Here is a 19,838-nt window from a genome sequence, read left to right as displayed (position 1 = left end):
GGACAGTCGTGGACAGTTATCAGTTACCCATGTATTACCATTGTTATGGACGTAACACAGTTAATATGTAAAACACCAGATATATGCTCTCTCAGTTTGCGCCGCGGCGGGGTGCGCGGCCGGCCTATGGCACGGGTTAGTCCATGTTTCAGAAACATTCGGCCAGGCGGGCCGGCGCCGCGCGGCAGCCGTCACATTTGTACTGGTGCAATATCTACAGCCGGCCGGCTGGCGCGCGCACTCTCCGCCCGCCGCGGCGCCTCGCGCGTCGCCTTATTGTCGGGAGGTACTTTGTACTAGGCGCCGCGCCGGCGGGCCGCCCCCTACCGCCGACCGCCGCCGGGCCGGGGGCGGCACCGCGTCAGACGCACCGCTCGGAAGGCAAGACATACTCTGCTCGCTCGCAGCTCTCGGGGCTTAACTAATATCACAACCTGGCGGGCCGACGTGGCGCCGCTCTCTGTCTAGCGTTACTCACGGTTAGCCTATCTAGCCACCTGTGGGGCGCGCTCGTGGCGCGCGGGGTCGCGTGCCGCCGCGGCGCGCCGCAGGTACTGTCGTCTCACGGGGGGCGGCGCGGCTGGGCCGCCAGTTACACGGGTTAGCGCGGCCGCCGCGCCGCCGGTGCTGCCTGGGCCGGGGACCGGCCGGCCGGCCGCCTACAGCTGCGGCTCGCCGGGCGCCGCGCCGGCCGGCCGCTCCTCCCCCGACAGCTCGGAGGTGGAGTTTTGCCGAGAGAGCGCCGGCCTCCGTCGGTGCTCGCAGAGCGCGCGCCACAGCCGCAGCTCCATGCCGCCCCTGTAAGAGGGAGGGGCCCACAGTCAGCGACGGAGCTCGCGCAAGCCACAGCCGTCCCTGTGAGAGGGAGGGGGCCCAATCAATGACGAATCGCTGAGGTGGCAGCCATATCAGCAAACAACGATAAAATGGTGAAGGGGCAACGGGGAAGTCAGTACGCTTGGACACTCAACACAGACCCCAATCGATATCAAACTGATGTCATGCATTCATACACAATGTGTCATCGTGCACACACAAAGGGACATGACATTACTGATTGCACACAGTCCCAGTTTGAGTAGTGAGTACTCCACTATCAATGCACGGAAATGATGAAACCCCCTCTGCCCGCGCAGGCCGAGCTGTACTGAGCGGGCCGGGTTACGGAGCCGCGGTCAGGTGCACCAGTTGGTCAACAAAGAGTCGGAACAGTCAGCGACCGGGTCATCGGTGATGAGATGGCATGGCAAGACAGAAGCAATCGGGGGGGGGGGGGGGGGGGGGGTAACAGGGCACTGTGGAGCAGCCGCCAGGAGTGGGAGACTGCGTTCAGTCGTCATAGATTCTTTCAGACAAGCCACACACAGTCACACACCTTGCTAAAGCAAGGTGTGTCCATACTTACACCTACGTAATGTATCGAGCATCACAGTATGAGATGTGCACAAATATTCGCCCCGTCCCCCTTAGTTCATCCTACCCGCCCAAATCGTCACTGACCTGAGGTGCAGCCGCCGCAGGTCCTCCCGGGTCATCATGGCCAGCACATCGTCCAGGTGGTAGCCCTCGTTGATGAACTGAAAAAAATAGACAATGTCAGTGAGCGTGATACTCATTACTCAGCTGGGCGAAAACGGGATAACCATGCGCAAATAAAACACCTGACGACAAAACGACACAAACCACACACACAATCCAAGGTAAGTATGGGCCCGTTATTTGTGCAGTTCCATGAGTTGACCGTCGGCAGACGGACAATTACTGTCGAGGGCGTCATGAAATATGAACATTGATCTACCCTCTTTCTCGTGGCCCTGACCGCAGGCAGTGCGGGGATTATGAATAGTGAAATTGGCACAGAGCCCCCCCCCCCTCCCCAACCTGCGGATGGAGCCGCCTCACTAAGCCGGACGCAACTTAATATTGCCAACGATGAAAGCACACTGCGCAATTAGCCCGGCAATGCACTGCCATTGCATTTCACATATGTCGTGGACAGGAATGAGCTCACGTCGTGTGCGCAACCGTACTCACCCGCACCGGGTGAATACAGTAACTATTGACATTCACAATAGCGCAGGCACGACCGCACTGACCCGCACTACTTTTTAAATATAGTACACCTGCAGTAATTGTACCGATGTTCCAAGTGAATACAGTGCCGCCTCATACTGATCCATGGGACTGGGCCAATAGGTACCAGCACATGACGTGTACGGAATATGGTGAGTGCAGCTTTGCTCACCCGTGAGACGGTGAGGTGGTCGGCGCCGTGCTGCACCAGCCAGTCGACCAGGGAGCCGTCAGAATCGGCAGACACCTGGATGTGAGGCGGCGCGCCGGCCGCCGGTGCCGTCAGCTGGCCGCCGGCCGTCGGCGGGAGTACAGGGGAGGCGGCGATACCCGAGTCGGCCACCGACACCTGCGAGCTGTACCTGTGAGACAACGGGGGACGGAGCGGTCAGCACAGGGACAGGGTAGTTATACAGGGGAGGCGGCAATACCCGAGTCGGCCACTGACACCTGCGAGCTGTACCTGTCGGACGGAGAGCCGAGTCACGAAACAGGACAGACGCCCGCCTATCATTTGTACCTACAGGACTGAGTAGCAGCAAGGGATCAGGCGCCGCACAGCGTTTGCGAAGAATGGCACACTAAACTGCGCGGTGGATTGACTAATGCGTACACAAGTATATCTCCACGGCTGGTCCGAGAAATCCATGGCACGGCGCACTCACTCTGTGTCCTGCCGCTGGCGGTGATGTGGCTGCTGCGGGCCGCCGGGAGACAGGCCGGCCAGTAGCTGGATCTGCAGCGTTTTGTCGGACAGCGTCCAGCGCAGCAGCTCCTTGTAGTCGCGCTGCGACTCGAGCAGCTCGCTGAGCAGGCGCTTGTTCTCGCTGCGCAGCCGGTGCAGGTCGGCCAGCGTCTGCGGCGTGTAGTCGTCGTGTCGCACAGAGTTGATGGTGGAGACGCCGCTGGTACTGCCCTCCTCGGCGGGCGCCGGGCCGGCGGCCGCGGCCCCTGCGCCGGCGGCGGCGGCCGGCGGCTCAGCCGGCGCGCCCACAGCCGGCTCCGGCGGGTGCAGCGTGCCGCCGGCCCCCACCGCCGAGTCGGCCTCGTCGGCGTCACCCTCCGACTCCTGGTCGCCGAGCAGGTTGGCGCCCAGCTCTGCAGAGAGGAACAGATAATAGGTTAGAGCGCACATCATCACAGGGCAGCCCATGGGACAACGATAGCACAACGGTCCATTTTCGTAACGTTCTGGTTTCTGGCTACTTCTGTAAAGGTCCATCTCCCCAAAGCACAGACTAGTGGCGGCGCGACTGGCAAAGCTGTCACACTAGGGAGACTGAATCTCACGCCATACCCAAAACCCTATGCTTACCGGGAGACAGTATGAGAATGGCCATCTGTATAGCGCTGCGCACCAGGCTGTCCAGAGCGAACATCCAGTGGGGCTTGATGTTGTGAGAGCGGAGCGCAGTGTTCACCTGGCGACATAATGGTGGATGACGTCAAAGGAGGGCAAATAGTCGCTGCTTAGAAGAGAAACCGGCAAGACAAGAATCACTAGGGAGACAAGAGTTACTGGGGGCAACAAGTCATTCGATGGACGCGCATGTTACTTATGAAACACCGACCCATCGGAGGGAGGAGCATCACTGGCGTCGGCACATCAGACGAAACAAGGCGAGGTGTTTTCAACACTTACAGACGACATAGTGTCCGGACGACTTAAGGCGCAAAAATATCCTACGTTTAGAACAAAGTCAAACAAAGGCCCAAACCCCAACTGCAGCCAAAAACGCTAACAATGATATGAACACCAGACATGCACATTGCACAATGCACAGCTCGCACACGACTAGACCAAAACTGCAGACATGAACACTTAAAATGCCGCCGATCAGGCACGTACAATGTACATTAAACAGTGTCCGAGTGTAGTAAAATGCCGGACTTCAGATATCACCACTGATGCCGAGACTGATAGGCACCACGCTACCCGGCCTATGGCTAACTCACAGTCCAAACCAGAGAACTGGAATGAATAGTGATGACATCCTGGACGTCAATTTCCACAGCACAGTTTTCCCTTTCAGCTATAGTTCCAAAAAATAGTTCAACGTTCGTGCAGCATGGTCGACACAGACACCTTAATGTTGCATTTTAATTCATGAACAAAAGTTTTTTCCACTACAACTCAAGGATGAAGCACCGCGCGTGCCACGTCTACGAGGAAACAACAGAGCAAGGCTACACAAATGCTCCCGCTTCATACAGAGAACGGAAACAATCTACAATGACTTGAAACTTGATATAATTTATGGCACTAGACAGCAAAAACGTTGGCAAGCATCGACAGGATCAGCCACTAGGACACACCGGAAGTCTGGACCCGCCGCGCGTGGGTGTGGCGTGGGCGACGGGACTGAGCGGGAAGGAAGAGGAAGACAGCGGTTGGCTACATCATCATGACCGCCGAGCAGAAATACCCGATAAGAGCGGCGATTGCAAGAATAGCACCGCCACTGCCAGTACCAACTTGGATTTCAAAGAAAGTGACGAGCTGCAAATGAAAGCCAAACAAAACACGGCATGGATGGAGGCAAGACTGGAATCGGTCACCACTCCCGCCCTGATTCTCTCTGGGAACCCGAGCTACCAGTACTGGTACCGGTGTCTCCAGGAAGCGGCGCCACTCACCGCGTCCTGGAAGAGGTAGAGTGCCCGGTGGATCTGGTCCATGGCACGGCCGTCGAACTCGAGTTCCTCACGCAGTGAGTTGATGGCCGCCTCCAGCGCCGTCTTGTTCTGCTCGGGGATGAAGTCGCGGAGGCCCTGCAGCAGCAGCGACAGCTGGTCCTGTGGACCGGCAAGACAGCATCGGTCAGCGGCGGATGAGTGGTGAGGGTACAGACACAGAGCCACTCAGACACATTATAGTACCTTCTACTCACCAACAACATATAATCTAACATCCGGATCACAATATTCGCACAAGCCTCCCAACGGCAACAATACTACACAGTACAAAATGCTTCCATTCACATCCCACTTGCATTTAAGTACCACTACCCTCACAGAACCTCATTGTAGTACCACACAGATACTGTAGCTACCAGTCTCCTCTCTCCATCACTCTCCTATTCGATCCATCACCAATCACCATCCCAGCATTCGGCCGCCAGACCTACCGTGGTGAGCATGATCTGTCCGATGCCCGGCTCGTTTCGGATCGACTGGTACCAGACGTCGACAATCTTGGGCTGGTCCTGGGTGAGAACCCGGTGCAGCGTCATCCGCCGGTGAGAGTCCTTCTTCAGCAGGTAGAAACCGTCCTCCTGCGCGCAACGGAACGACACGGTCAACGGAAACTGGGAGGGAAATGAAGGCGAGTCATGGCGCACGAGGCCAGCTAAGGCAAGATTAACTTGAAACGGACATTTTTAGGGCTGAAAAAAGGCAGAAAAAAATATAGACCTAACAAAAATAATTGAGAGATCCAGGGATGCGGAGCCGTGGAAATTTCAGACGGCTCCGGCTCCGGCTCCGGCTCCGGAGAAAAAAATCGGCTCCGGCTCCGGCTCCGGCTCCGGGTGAAATGTTGTGGCGGCTCCGGCTCCGGCTCCGGCTCCGAGTAAAATGGTCCGGCTCCGGCGGCTCCGGCTCCGACTCAGTACATCCCCGATGCAATCAATTAAATACGGGTGGAAGAAAAAATGGATTGGTTATACGCGTTACTCTTTGCCATGACCGGCTCACCGCGTCCCCGCGCAAACGCACCTCGGAGAGAACTGGCAGAACAAAGGACTAGGAAGCGATGGCATTGGAAACGCAGTCGCCGCGAATTGGAGTTCACTGAACCATCGTAAGCTGACACCAGTCTCGGCTGCATTGGGGGTGGGAGTGGGGGAGGGGGGATGGGGGGAGGGGAAGAGACGGTGCTGGGAGTCGCAGTCCACTGCACTGGCTTGAAAACAATGGCCGTCACCTGATGACCGGTCCTCATGCTCTGGGGATGCAGTAGACGTGGGGGGGGGGAGGAGCAGACAAGAAGTTGATTGCGTACTGTGGGATACTGGGGATATTCGGCTTTTTTCATTCATTTGATGGCCCATGACGTAAGTAAAGTACCATATGTTTTACTGCCTTGTACTGTCAAACCGAACTAGGTCAATTATTTTTTTCCTCTTCAAAAAAATAAAAAGGAGCCGGAGTCGCCCCCTTTTTTGGCGGCTCCGGCTCCGGCTCCGGCTCCGGGCTATATTGCTTCACGGCTCCGGCTCCGGCTCCGGCTCCGGGCAAAATATGCCGGCTCCGGCGGCTCCGGCTCCGACTCCGGCTCCGGCTCCGCATCCCTGGAGAGATCAACAATGAACAGAAAGATAACTTGCCTAATAACAGCGTGAGCAACTATTCGCCAAAGAACCCTATAAACCAGCCAGAGGACAACAGCCCAACACTGCGGTCTGAACCGATGTCGGAGTGGGCGAACAAGGTACATACCAGTTCCCGTGGTGAGTCGACATCAGGGCTCATGAAACCGATCGACGAGTTGCGCCGCAGGATCACCGTGTCGTCAAACTCGGCACTGCTGAAACACGTGACGGGCACGGGACTTCGTCAGAGACACACAAATGAGACACACGTGACGGGCACTGGATTCCGTCAGACACGCAGTTCCGCCGGTGACAGGCGCGGGCTGTAGTCAGAGATTTGGAAGAGTTCGCGGACTGTCCATTTCTTTTTTTTTAAGGTCCGGAGGACTGACCCGAATTATTTGGAGGCAGACAATCTAGGAATTTGTGTTGGAATATGTCGTTCCTAGTTCATGAAATTTCGCTGTAAAGCTACATTTTGTTGGGTGAATTTTCTCTGGCCTCATCAAACTCGTTGAAACGAGACAAACATATGAATAGAAATTATTTTTTTTTTGCGCAGGAAAGATAAAATTTGTGAGTCTTGCTGGTTACTTCATGCGTTCGCATTCGTGAATCTACGTTAATGATTTAATCCAGCGTTTATATCAACTTAACCATGCTTCTAGACAAACAATATACATGTGAGTTTCACCAAAATTATGAGCAGGGTGAGTGAAACAAACTGAAAACCAGCATTGTCAGAACATAGCACACTTATGATGTGACACGCACTGAATAACAAAACCTAAAAACAAAGATATTAACTTATTGATATCGCTCTATCTCTAAATCGTGCACGTCGGAAGCACGCGAGGATCTTGGTAAACGAAAAAAAAACACTATCCATGCACCTATATGGCACTAGACTAGATCACACGCAAACGGTACATGTTTTACCGGTACAAGGCCAGAGGCGAACTGCACCCAGAGCGGTAGAGCGACTCGGCACTAGAACAGCCAGCGGCGGGCCATCACACACGCGCAGGGACGGCTATATGGGAAGGACGAGTACGGTACCCCGCGGTATGCCGGACGCCGACTGTAAGCCCCCGCTGTGTGCGGTAAGCGCGGCTAAGTCCACCGTGTGGAGGGCTCACCACGCAGTGGGCCCGCCCGCCGGGCCAGCACGCCACAACACCGCGTAAAACCGCATCAAAGCATCCCTCTCCCAGGGTACCCAGAACACCCGGCAAATCTGTAGCCCCCAGAAAGTGCGAGAAAGATAACTAAGTCTCCCGGTAAAACATATCCAGTCCACACCAGTCACCAGCAACACACGACAGCCATACACAGACAGCTAGAAAAGGGCAATCTAACCAGCCAAAATAACCCCCATTCCGAGAGAGCACATGCATTTACGACAGTCGGGAGCGGTGAGTGTTCGTCGGGACAAATCGCGCGCGTTGTGAGAATCAATCCGCCGAGACCGCGTGCGCCGGTAAGTCCGAGAATAAAGAGAGCAGAGAGCAGAGACCACCGCCGCTGAGCGCGGCCGTGCGCCGGCCGAGCAGTGCCGCGCGGGGCCGAGCGGTGGTCGTCCAGCCTACCTGGAGAAGGAGAGAGTCGAGCAGGAGGCAGGAGAGCCCACAAGCGCCGCGGCCGAGCCCGACGGCTTGGCGCCGCCGTACGAAGCGCTAGAAGAGAGAGCAGAGAACGGCCGGCCGTTTAACTGCAGCCCGGGTAGGCGACTCCCCCGCTCTGCACACTACACAGCAGTTAGTGGGAGGGCGGGCGGGAGGGCGGGAGGGTTAGATAGGATCATGCCGAGGACGGGGGAGGGGGAAGGGAGACAGACCAGCCTCATCACCACCCTCCGCAGCCTCAAGCCAGCCCCCATGGCACGTGCGGGGGCTGCCGACCCGGGTGGTCGGCAGCGCTATACAATACACATGCCTGCCTATCTAGATAGCAGTCATTACACAAACACGTGGCATCATCAGGAAACTTTCAAACAGATAGCCCGTTAGCACAGAGACAATGCACTGTCACAGTTATTGATATAGATTAGGCCCATCTAAGTTTGGTTAAGGCGTTGGCATGGCTTAAAATACGGGATATAACCGTGAAAACACATAAATCAGCGTTTTTCAAGCTTGCGTAACTAATTGGCCAAAATAAGCCACTGGAACAAACTATCCGTGCCAATAGCGCAGCTTTCATGGAAAGGTTCGCATGGCTCGTCACCTCCTTTCTCCAGCGCTGGAGCTCGACGAAGTGCGCCGTTAACCCGACCAACGGCGGCCCGTATTGAGGCCGTGACCGGGGTCGTGACCCACCGCTCGACCCGTGACACGAGCACTACATTCGCGGCCTCAGGGACACTGCATGTGGTTTGCCATACATGCAACTGGCACGACAAAAGGCCCGCGCTGACCAGACAAAAACCAAACAATGGAACGTGGTATGCGAGTTATCTGCGGCCAGACCGAACCGGTAAAATAAAACGAAAATTTGCTATACGTGGCTGCAGCAAGCAACATTTGTCAAGAGAGAAGGGAACGCCAGTTAGTCGCATCAATGCAACATCTCGCATTCCTATGGGCTAACGGCTACCCACGAATTTGCCTTGCTACTTCTCACGTGCATTCATGAGCATAAAAGCAATTACTTTTTATGTGTTTACGAACAGATATTGGATTCGTCGAAATCCCCAGCCGCCGACTGGTCGTGCCGTCGTCTCATACGGTCGTACCACCGATGCCTGGAGCGGCGTCAGTGACGGTGGAGCCCAGGCATTGGTGTTGACGTCAGCCCAGCGGGGGAGCGCGCCTGCAGCGCGGCAGCGTCCTCTGAACATGACGCACAGCGCACCATGAACCACCCACCAGCGTCTGCCGTCTGTCGCCGTTATGAACCACCCACCACGTCCCCGGCGCCACATTCCATCCCTCGACAGAATAGACGGCAGTGTGGTCAGCTGACAGTGACAGCCCGGTACGACGAACCCCGTCAGTCACAGACGAGTTGGCAGCGGCGACCATCACAGACGGGGGGGGGGGGGGGGCGTCTAGACCGCTGCAGTCACGTGCGACCGATGACCAGGTGCCACGTGGCGGTGACAGCACCCAGTCCAGGTGAGGGGGTGGCAGTCCATCTGCAGTGTCCCTCTTCATTCCGAACCGACCCACATACGTCCCGGGGCCAACCTGACCCCACCCCGCTCGATGTGTGACGCGTCCACTCCAGGTAAACGGTAAACTACGCGGCGCCCGGCGGCGTAGGTATTGCAACAGCCGCCGAATAACCATCACGAATGGCCAGGAATGCGGATACCGTTCGCAGTGCGCACGGAGACGGCATCCGCCGAGACCAGCTGATTCGAGACCAGCTGATGACGTCATCGGAGGCAGTGGAAAATACCGGCGGCGCTGAATCCGATAATGCGAAAACGGCGTGACGAGGCATGCCGCGCTAATGAGTTTGTCATTTCCAAAGACATCGTGCCAACGAGGTATGCTGGATTGACACGGTACATCAGATCAAGACCGATACCGAAGGGTTGTGAAGAGCCACAATCCGTTAGATGACGAATAAATAATCTGCAGGCATTGTCTGCAATAAAGTGAACGAAGGAGTAGCAGTGCAGCTCACCAGAGCACCCGTGACATTCTTCGCTAAAAGTACGGAGTTCAGCGGTAAACAATTCACAGGAACTTCGAAAAAGTAGCACTCGACAGAACAAAAGCAGTATCCACCAGACAGGAAAGACGGCAGGCAGAAATCGTGCGCAAAAATATCCTGTGCAATAGGGTCACCGAGACAGAAAACAGACACCATTTTACTACGCATCACATTCACTACGGATGGGTTCTGATACAAATCAGCCTGGACCACGGCGCAGTTCTGATGCATCCTCTGCCGTCACGACGCCAGAGCAGATGGGCAGTGGGGCCAGAGGCGCTGATCAGTGGACCCGTGAGGTAGGAGGCAGTGATCAGTGACCCCACGGGGCCGGAGGCAGCAGCCGTTGACCCCACGAGAGCTGATTTCAGAGCAGCTGACCTCAGGAGAGCTGCTCCCGACCCGCTGACACCACCACTCGTCAGCAGGCCGCTGGGAGCGTCACGTCACGCCACTGAATCAGCCCGTACCACCGGGCCCAAGCCCCCCTACCCATCCCGTCCGCCAGTCAGCCGTGCCTCGTCCATCTCCGGATCCGTCGCCGAGTGTATGTTTACCCGACACCTGGCGTCTCTGTTTACCTGGGGCTGGTGGGTGCCGGCGGCAGCGGCGGCCCGGAGCGCTCCTGGCGCAGCGGCACCGGCGAGTGGCGGCCCGGCGACGGCCAGCGGAAGTACACGTCCACCAGGTCGGCCACATCGTTCACCAGCAGCAGTGGCAGGTCCGGTTTGGGCCGCATGGCTCCCTCTGTCTTCTCACGGAGGTTCTGTGTCGCTAAAGCTCGGTCGATGTAGGCTGACCGGCCGAGCGCTACTGACCGCTATCGTCACGCCGCGCGGTATTGGTGCCGCTATTCGAACGGTATCAGTATCGGAGGCACGCGATCAGCCGTCGTATCGGTATCACAGCCGCCGCACTGCGGCAAGGTCAGGCAGCCCGCGGCGTCGGTATACGGGGCGCGTCCGAATGTTATTTTTTGAGCAGGCACTCGCTGGTGTATTCACAGACTGGCAGTTCCTGTAGACGAATAGCTGCTCAACCCGGTAGCTAATTATCACAGTGTCTACTGGCCACTATTCCTTCCGGTCTTCGTTCACTTCACGCTGACCAACCACCGTTCACGTCTGATCACTCTCCTCTTCAAGCCGTCTTCACTCCTCCTCGCTGCTCACTGGTCCGCGTCGCTCGCGACACTGCACACCGCTCGACGCGCGCGGCACCGCTGCGGGACCGGCCCGGACGGCTGCTCGGCCTCAACTGACGCTGCGCCGCCGCCTGACTCAACCTGCACCGCCGGCCGGCCTACGACGCGTAACGCTGGCAATGACGGAATCCACGGGCCTCTGATAGGAGGCCGGTACAGTCCCACCATAATCGGCACGTGTAATATGGGGAGCACGACGTATTTTGATTAGAAAGAGGGTCAGGATTGACGAGTTGTGACAAGGGGTGCCTCAGCTACTGTCAGGCCACCTGACGTGTCACTCTGAATTGCAATCTTCAGGGGCCTCAGGTGGTATCACGACGCAAGCTCCGGCTGCAGGTGTCATGACCGACACAGGGGGGATTCCGGCATTAGAACGCCACAAGAACACGGAGTTACGTAATGTCCATTACCACTGGAATTGCATCGGTCAGAGACACAAAGCTAAGTGGCAATGTAAGCCGCGGGGATAAAACAACCATCTCACAGCGGCGTGCCAAATGTCACGGCCGTCCGGCGCCTGGCGTCCTGCAGAGCTCCCTCAGCGCCCAGCGATGTTGATGCACGGTTCTCGGTAAACAACTGCCGTCATTGCGCCACCTGATCAGTGCACACACGCCCATGATGTCACTCCGATGACATGACCGTTCAATATACATAGACCGTCGCGGCGCCGACCGGGGCCGTGCCGAGACCCGGAACAGACGCCGAGCGGAATTCGGCTGCACGGAGATCCGTCCGAAACGGCGCCTGTCTCCCCTGGGAGGGCCGGTTCCCCGCGGATCGCTGCAGACTCAGACACTTCCTCCGACATCCTGGTATTGCTGAGCGGAAGGGGGCAGAGATAACGGCGGACGACACAGCGCCCCTTCGGTCACGTCCGTCGCTGCAGGGTGACGCGGGGCGGAGACAGGCAGGGATAGTATGACAGCCGTTTGGGGGCCGATTTGGGCCGGCCAGCGCGGTTTGGCATCCGCCGTTCTCAGAATCTGCTGCAGATACGAGCCGGGTGGGCCAGAAAGAGCGCCACAGAATGCTGGCGTGCGGACTCCCCACAGAATCCAGCAGGTTAGATCCGTCAGAAGAGAGTCCAACTGGGCTGAACGAGTTGCCCGCGTAGGAAAACACAGCGATACAGCGTCGATTATGTCAGACAGAACCACCGCAGCCAGGTGGTCTGCCGAGCCTGGTTTAACCGGGCTGGGGTGTTGAGTCGTTGACCTGGTGACCTCACAGACGCGGCCGTCAGGTCACGCCAGGAGCGGTAGCATGCGGCAGTCGGTCGGCGGTGCGCGTCCGGTAGAAATTCCTGCACACGCCGGCCGGTGGGGGCTGCGGGAGCCATCCCACGGCGGTACGACGGTGCAACGGTGAGTCAGAGATCAAAGGAACCGCCGCACGCGAACTCAGTCGAGCTCAATAACAAACATTCCAGCTTCCATGCTGAGCGCAGGATTTGATTCTCGTGTGGCGCACGCAGTGGTAGAGACGCATTAAAAGCCAGCAGGCATGAGTCGACTGCGCTTGCCTTACGGAATCATTCAAGTTAACTTCGTCAGGAGTATGGAATGGTCGTCGAAACTTGTCAATCGAATGTCGATCGATGTCGACCGAGCCAGGGGCCACTCCCACTTTGTACAGTGCCGGCCGGGGTAGACAGACTGAACATACGGTCTGTTGGCTATGGAATGCATTTACATTACACGAACTGCAGGCCGTCGGCCGGCACTCCCCACAGTAGCTCGACTGCCCGCCGGCAGCCTCCAGTGGGCGTCAGAAATGATCGATTGACGGACGTTTCCTCGCGGCCAGCGGTTGATCCTGTCAGTCTAAAATATGTACAGCCGACAACATGCAGCTTGGAAAACAGGTAACTCGCGCTGTATCAATCGCCTGCCGCACGCCAACTACAGTAAAAACGTGCGGGTGATGCATTTTGGAACAAGGTCCCCGCCATGCCTGTTGGTGGGGTATGACCTTGGTCGCGCGCAGTAATGCCACTTAGTGGGTTGAATGACCTTGCACATTGCTATAACACATTGCTATTGACTGTCGGTACGGGTTGGTTGATGCTGACATCGTTCTAGATTTAGAACAAATAGCACATCACCTCGATCAACAGTCAATCTGCCGTGCGTCGCTACGCTACAGCGCTACACGCGCTACAGCGCTCACACCGCGCGGCAACATGACGTGCTACTGTAACTCATTCCACCACGATAATACATCGCGCCGCTGTAAGTCGCTCATCAGCCCGACGCAGCACTTCATGATGCCAATCCCGAGCTATGGCAACAGCAGTCATTACCAAGTTCGTCCGTCGGCACCTCCTGTTTAAGATCACCAGGACAGCCAGTCACCCCGCGACAGTCAGTATGTCATCGTGGCCCAGTGTCTTTAGCGTCTCTGACCCTGACTCCCAGGGTGTCACTGTCACGCAGCGTCTTTTAGCGCCTCATCAATACGTTCACAGCCAAACCACGACCGGCGGACTTCAGCCTCGGACATCACCACCGAGCGACCGGCTGTCACCACGTCGTCGCCGAGTCGCCATTGCTGTTAGCACCTACAGCACCATAGCGTTAGCTCCACGAACCGCCCCGACCGAGCGCCAGCCGGCGGGTACAGGGTTCGCCGAGCCGTCTGATGACCAGGAAACCGGCCGCGTTCGGCAGATGGTCTGCACCGGACAGAGAGCGACTCTGATCTGTTCGATCAAACGGCCGAGATCGGGATCTGAGAGGGGGAGTGATTCGCGGAAGGTGGCGGTGTGAGGGAAGCATTTCCGACAGGCTCCCACAGGCCGACTGGGGAGGCGGGTCTGTGTGTCTGGCTGAGTCTCCATGAGTCTCCGTGAGTCAGCGCAGTGCAGCCAACTGCGGTCAATCGACACTGATTTGCCGAGACAAGCTAGTCCGATGATCATGACCTTTGATGATGAAAATTTGCAGCAACAATAGCACCGGTTGGTAACATTGGCGGGCAGAACAAATTCAATAACGCCACCGTTCGTCGCCTGACATTGACAATGTCAACAGGGTAGATAATAAATGTATAAATAGCGCACTGCCCGTGTTACATCCGTCTCAGAAACAGGTTTTTAGCACGGCAGCTGTATCGGTATTCGCCAACACCACACAAATCCAGTCCGTCACCACCACTTTGTTGCCCGTCAGTCATGGCGCTGGCCGCTCTCCGAAATGACTCGTTCTCTGTAGACTGAGAATTGGTTCATTTCGTCATCCCGTTACCAGACTGCACATAACCGCAAACTTACTCATAGAATCGGCATCACATCACGGAAAACAATTGCCGCTCCTTTGTGAGTGTACTAGGAAGAGGGCTACGAAACCCACAACAATACCACCAGTATGCTTGTTGGCTTGTTTTGTATCAGTACTGATTTGCAACTAAAATCGTGGGATATATTTCTTTAAAAAAGTTGTCGGTACATCCATCTTCTAGATGTTTGCACAATTCTTCATACCGGAGTGCCGGAGCATGAAATAACCTCTCTCCCCATTTCCAATCAACAGGAAAAGGGAGACGCCCAAAACCCACCGGTAGCCGATGACGTCACAAAGGAGTGAGACCAACCCTAACCCACACTAGCACGTCCTTCAGAGTCAGAAAGTCGGGCACCGGATAGCCTGATAGTTGGGGCACCGCGACCAGTGACCACTGACCAATGTGGGCCTGTCCCCGGTCTCACCCCGTGGACGTGACGTCACAGCTCCCCAGTCCCCACACATCCGCCGGCCCCTGGAGGACAATGACGTCACACAGGAAGCCGGGGCCGCGGGCGCGTCACGCGGGAAGTACCATGATGACGTCACTGGAGCACAGAGCGAGGAAACCTGTGTCCGTCGGTCACCGGACCGGTACCGCACCAGTCCCAGACTGAGCTGCTCGTTAGCATTTCGAGCCGCGTCAGTAATCGGGCGATAAAGTAACGGGCCGCAGAGACATTTAGACGTCTTGACTTACATCAAGCTTATATCATTTTTGAGTCAAGATAAGGTATCGTTCGTATCAGCGTTCATCAGGAATCATCAAAATACAGCCCTGCGATGTTACAATATAGTAAGTCTACCAGCGTGGTTTACATTTTTTTTTTTTTACTTTAGATAAGTTGCATTATGCTTTCTTACCTTCGCAGCCGTCTCCTGGTAATGCAACATTGGACAAGACAAACGTGCAATCTCAATGTGAGGAGCAAGCCACTGAATACAATGACAAGCTAAGATCCTATTGATAATAATTCATTAGCCCTGATTATTTCGTCTTGCAGTAGACAGACCGATTACCATTGTCGATCGGTCTATACAGAGACGAGGCATGACGGTCACGTGACTAAAGCACCGGGTCGGAAAACCGAGCCGAGATCGGGATAAAGCCATCGGCCGTTCTCTGATGGTAACTCAACGCCACATGAAAGCCGCCGAGGCCGTGCATGGTTCCATGCCGGAAAACCGCGTACACCAGCATCAGCCGCACGCGGGCGCGGCGGTCTGACCTCGAGGGCTGCGTGAAAGTTTTGCAGCCAACGGCGAGTTTATCCGGACCGAAACGAAGGCATGTCGGCGCCGGGCTCCGTGAAACCACGCGCCCGTTTTACAGAGAGCATGGCTTGGCTTCGATACCAACCATGGCTCTTTCCAAGAAGAGCTCAGTTTAGAAAACCAAGTTTGGAATACGGGAAAGGGCTGCAGAGCTCAATGGTGTTCCAAGAAACCTGCTATCAAATCAATGACATATGCTCGAATTCTATGTTGAACTGAGGACAGTCTCGATGAGTATGTTTTTGGTTGGCCGTTATAAGCCTGCAATGGTGGGGTGAAAGGTGTATGACCTGCAACTAACGGATAAAGTCTCCCCAGATCCACAATCAACAGTACACCCCCGGCGCACAGTTCACCCTTACACAATTCCCTCTCCCAGAGGCCAAGCGACCGGCGATACAGCAAGCGGGCCACCGTCAGCCACTGATGCACAGCAGCCCAGGCACCCGGCCCGACAACTAAGCACTTATCCAACACATTCGTATAGTACAGCACGTTTCAAAGCGGCCGGATACCGGCAGTGTGGTACAGGTGACTGTTCTTTCTACAGAATACCGGGCATAGCCTGGTTACCTGTTTCTATATACTCGCTCAGTGTCTTACCCCGCCCGTCCATGAGCTTCCCTCACCATCCGTCACTGACCTTTCGTCGGGTGACGAGCCGAGGCGCGGCAGCAGCGCGCGCTCCTGCTTGTTGACCCGGTCGGCCGGTACAGAGATGCTCCTGTTGAGCTCGCCCATGTTGGCCGTCATGGTCAGTCGCAGGTTCTTCTTGCGGCCGTGCCTGCCGGACCAGTGAGGTCATACAGCATCGCCACAGAGAAGCGGATCAGCGACATAAAGCATCGCCACAGAGCTGACCAGTGAGGTCATACAGCATCGCCACAGAGAAGCGGATCAGCGACATACAGCATCGCCACAGAGCTGACCAATGAGGTCATACAGCATCGCCGCGGGCTAACGAACGACAGACCATCCGACCCACCATCGGTAGAGCTATGTAAGAGGGTTGATGTGAGGAAAAGCGGCATCAACGCGAGGTTGCGCCCACAATCCTGCCTCGTTCAAAGTGTCGGTGGTTTAACCAATGAGAAGAACAACAAGTAGGCCTAAAGAGTTGATTTCGCGCCAAGCTTTCGTGATCAGACAGCACGATGAGATCTCAAGGTTAGATACTAAGGTAAAAACGTTACATCCAGGATGACTCGATGTTAATTATAGCAGTAATTTTGACCAAGAAAAGAATATTTCATGACATCAGTCCACAACGATCCGAAATAAAAAATCGCATAATCCCGGACAGGTAATAACTCGCACAACAGCTTCACTTGGCCATAAAAATAACACAGGTAACTCAGCAGTTTGGGAACCAGTTTAGGATGACGTGATCCACATCTTACCTGCATAGTTCGCAAACAATTAGGACTGTCCTTGAACAAACTTGAGCCGTGCTCGGTCAGTACCAGAATAATGATGTCAGCCGCATCACGCACCAGTGAATGGGCTTGCCAATTTTATGTCTGTTGCACGTCTAATGACTTCAAATCAGAATGACTAATTATGAGACCGACAGTCTACTATTGAGCTGACTGTAAAAATCAACTAGAAACAAGAATTGAGCTGCTTTGTTCCAAAGACGACCGGGGTTTATACCAGTTACTATATAGGAATCGGTAACAGTTTGTGCCTTTGACTTCGCGTGTCTATTGTGAAAGAAAAACAGATAAATGAGCATGATTTTTCCAGGGACAAAATATACCTACACATAGCGGCTGACAAGCGACTTTTAACGAGCACTTAATTTTACACACACAAAAAAAAAACATACACAGGGCAATTCGAAAACACTCCAAATCGACCTATTAGCCGACTAAACCACAAGTACCACCCTCACGGACACCATGCGTTTCTGGCACAACCGCGCCATCTATCCCACATACATAGAACCATCCTGAGCAGAGACCTGTCGTGAACCGTAGTGCGCCCTCCGGTGAACGGAGGCAGTAAAACATCGCATGGCACATTACCGTGAGCAGATACAGCGAACCGTGACCCATCGCCGAGGACACTTCACCACAGTCAGTGACCTAACGTGAGCCGTGACGATTTTGGCACACCGCCCTGGGCAATCACCCGCCACGTGAACAATGACTCTCCACACCAGCCTGAACAGATTGAACTATCCCGTGAACCGTGACGAGGCCAACTGCAGTCGTGAATTCGCGACCTCTGGCTGTACCCGAGCGTCATCTACTTACTCGTTCAGGAACGGGTCGTCGAGGAGCATGGCCGCAGTGGCGCGCTTCTCCGGGTTAGCCTCGAAGCAGCTGAGCAGAAACTTCTTGGCCTTGTCCGAGAGCGACTCGGGGATCTGCGGGTGCATCTTGTAGAATCCCACCTGGAGGAGGCGGCGGGGCACAATGTAAGAAATAGCGATCCGAAGTAAAGCCAGACATGAACATTGAACAACGATATCAGCTATGAACGTGTCTCGACTAATGTGGCAAATTGTGGTCAATAGTAGCGGTGCCAACTGCCACCCTACACATTTGATTCTAGAACATCGATTCTATCAGTCTTTAACGCTAGGACAAAAGCTTAAACCAGAAAGGCATATTCATCTTTAAGTATCGACTTCCCCCCCATATCTGTGAAGATCATCATCTCTACAGGTACCCCAGGCTACGAAACAGACAGGATCCACACCAAACTATCTTGCCATTGACCTGCGGCGTTGGCCGTACACCGCACAGACACTGATCTAGCGCTGCAGCGGTCATACCTTGAACATGGCTGCCTCCGGGGATCCGAGCTCGATGAAGGGCGGTTTACCGGTGGCCATTTCCACCACGGTGCAGCCCACCGACCAGATGTCAGCCTGTCAACAGACAGAAACAGTGTCAGATCGGCCAAAAAGGCCATTGACCACGTGTCAGCCTGTCAGTAGTGTAGTGTAGTATCAGCCTGCCAGTAGTGTAGTGTAGTATCAGCCTGCCAGTAGTGTAGTGCCATATGAGCAGACGGCCGAAGGGACAGAGAAGGGGGCGCCACCAGCTGCTCGAAGTGCCCCACTGCCCATGGGTGGACAAGAGGAAAACTTTCAAAGTCTGAACTCCGAAACATCAAACAGGGGTTTTCGATCTTAGGGTTTCTCCCAAAACGTGATAGCTAAGGTTAGTCCAGATTGCGCCGAGCCGTATCATATGAAGAGAAAGTCACTGAATAGGTACTATCTTCGGAAAAGGGAAAATGAATTTGAAAACCCAGCAGAGGCTAACCTAGTGAAATATGACAGCATACAAATAATTAATAACTCAACTCCACTCAAAGCTACTAATATGCTACCAGTTACCACCTACCAAATATTACCGTTCGTAGTCCTAGTCACGTCCTGTCAAGGACAGGTTATGAGGTATATACTGATACAGCATTGACAAGGATTACGTGAAAGCTCAGCCGCATAATCTAGCCTCAACGTTCAGGATTAGCACAGAGATGCGGCGTCTTTGATCTACGATTGCAGCTCAATCGGGCTTATCACGAGTGCCATCAGCCGTTCCCCAAATATCTGCGCCAGAAGCAGCTCAGTCGGTTCAACTAACGGTCTTCCAAACAGGTTAGTGAGCAGTTCGAACAACAGAGGATAAACAGACAGAGGATATGGCCCGGTCGGCGCTGGACTTTCCGCACACATAATGTTCCAGCGCGGTATATTCTGAGATAGGGCGTGTAGAACACCGGATTCATGGCACTGGCTGACAGCGCCGCGCCGCTCCGAGTTCTCAGAAGGCGCAGCGGCGGCGCAACAAAGACCCGTGCGAAGGTCGCAGGTTAAACGGACGATGAGCCTGGCAATGACGGACAGAACAGCAGGAAAAGGCGAGCAGCGGCACGCCGTCTGGCCACTGAACCCACACGAGTAGCGTGTAATGTATGGCGGGTAGGGTGTTTCATTACACTATGGTAAAATAATGTTGGTTCAAAACTCAGCCATATCGACTTTGCCCCAACTCTACCCGTAAA

The 19,838-nt window shown here is 55.2% G+C and overlaps 1 protein-coding gene across 5 annotated transcripts in view; it reads right to left on the bottom strand.

Moving 5' to 3' along the window:
- Nucleotides 1-13: 13 nt before the first annotated feature.
- LOC122377626 (mitogen-activated protein kinase kinase kinase 15-like) overlaps nucleotides 14-19,838 on the bottom strand; it is a 68,864-nt gene continuing 49,039 nt past the window's right edge. For 4 of the 5 annotated variants that reach the window (XM_043357888.1, XM_043357890.1, XM_043357889.1 and 1 more), the window contains 12 exons: nucleotides 18,598-18,693; nucleotides 18,074-18,213; nucleotides 16,459-16,608; nucleotides 7,976-8,062; nucleotides 6,514-6,601; nucleotides 5,202-5,348; nucleotides 4,711-4,869; nucleotides 3,389-3,494; nucleotides 2,739-3,171; nucleotides 2,246-2,435; nucleotides 1,501-1,577; nucleotides 14-798 (listed from right to left, as the gene is read on the bottom strand). In XM_043357888.1, the coding sequence (XP_043213823.1) occupies nucleotides 660-798; nucleotides 1,501-1,577; nucleotides 2,246-2,435; nucleotides 2,739-3,171; nucleotides 3,389-3,494; nucleotides 4,711-4,869; nucleotides 5,202-5,348; nucleotides 6,514-6,601; nucleotides 7,976-8,062; nucleotides 16,459-16,608; nucleotides 18,074-18,213; nucleotides 18,598-18,693 (1,812 nt within the window). In that variant the 3' untranslated portion in view covers nucleotides 14-659. The remainder of the gene's footprint in view (nucleotides 799-1,500; nucleotides 1,578-2,245; nucleotides 2,436-2,738; nucleotides 3,172-3,388; nucleotides 3,495-4,710; nucleotides 4,870-5,201; nucleotides 5,349-6,513; nucleotides 6,602-7,975; nucleotides 8,063-16,458; nucleotides 16,609-18,073; nucleotides 18,214-18,597; nucleotides 18,694-19,838) is intronic. The other variant, XM_043357886.1, reaches the window with a different exon arrangement.

Source organism: Amphibalanus amphitrite, unplaced genomic scaffold, assembly GCF_019059575.1.
Source record: "Amphibalanus amphitrite isolate SeventyFive unplaced genomic scaffold, NRLGWU_Aamphi_draft 000048F_arrow, whole genome shotgun sequence".
Taxonomy (NCBI): Eukaryota; Metazoa; Arthropoda; class Thecostraca; order Balanomorpha; family Balanidae; genus Amphibalanus; species Amphibalanus amphitrite.
The sequence above is the reverse complement of the archived record's forward strand: the minus strand, read 5'-3'. Positions and strand labels throughout refer to the sequence as shown.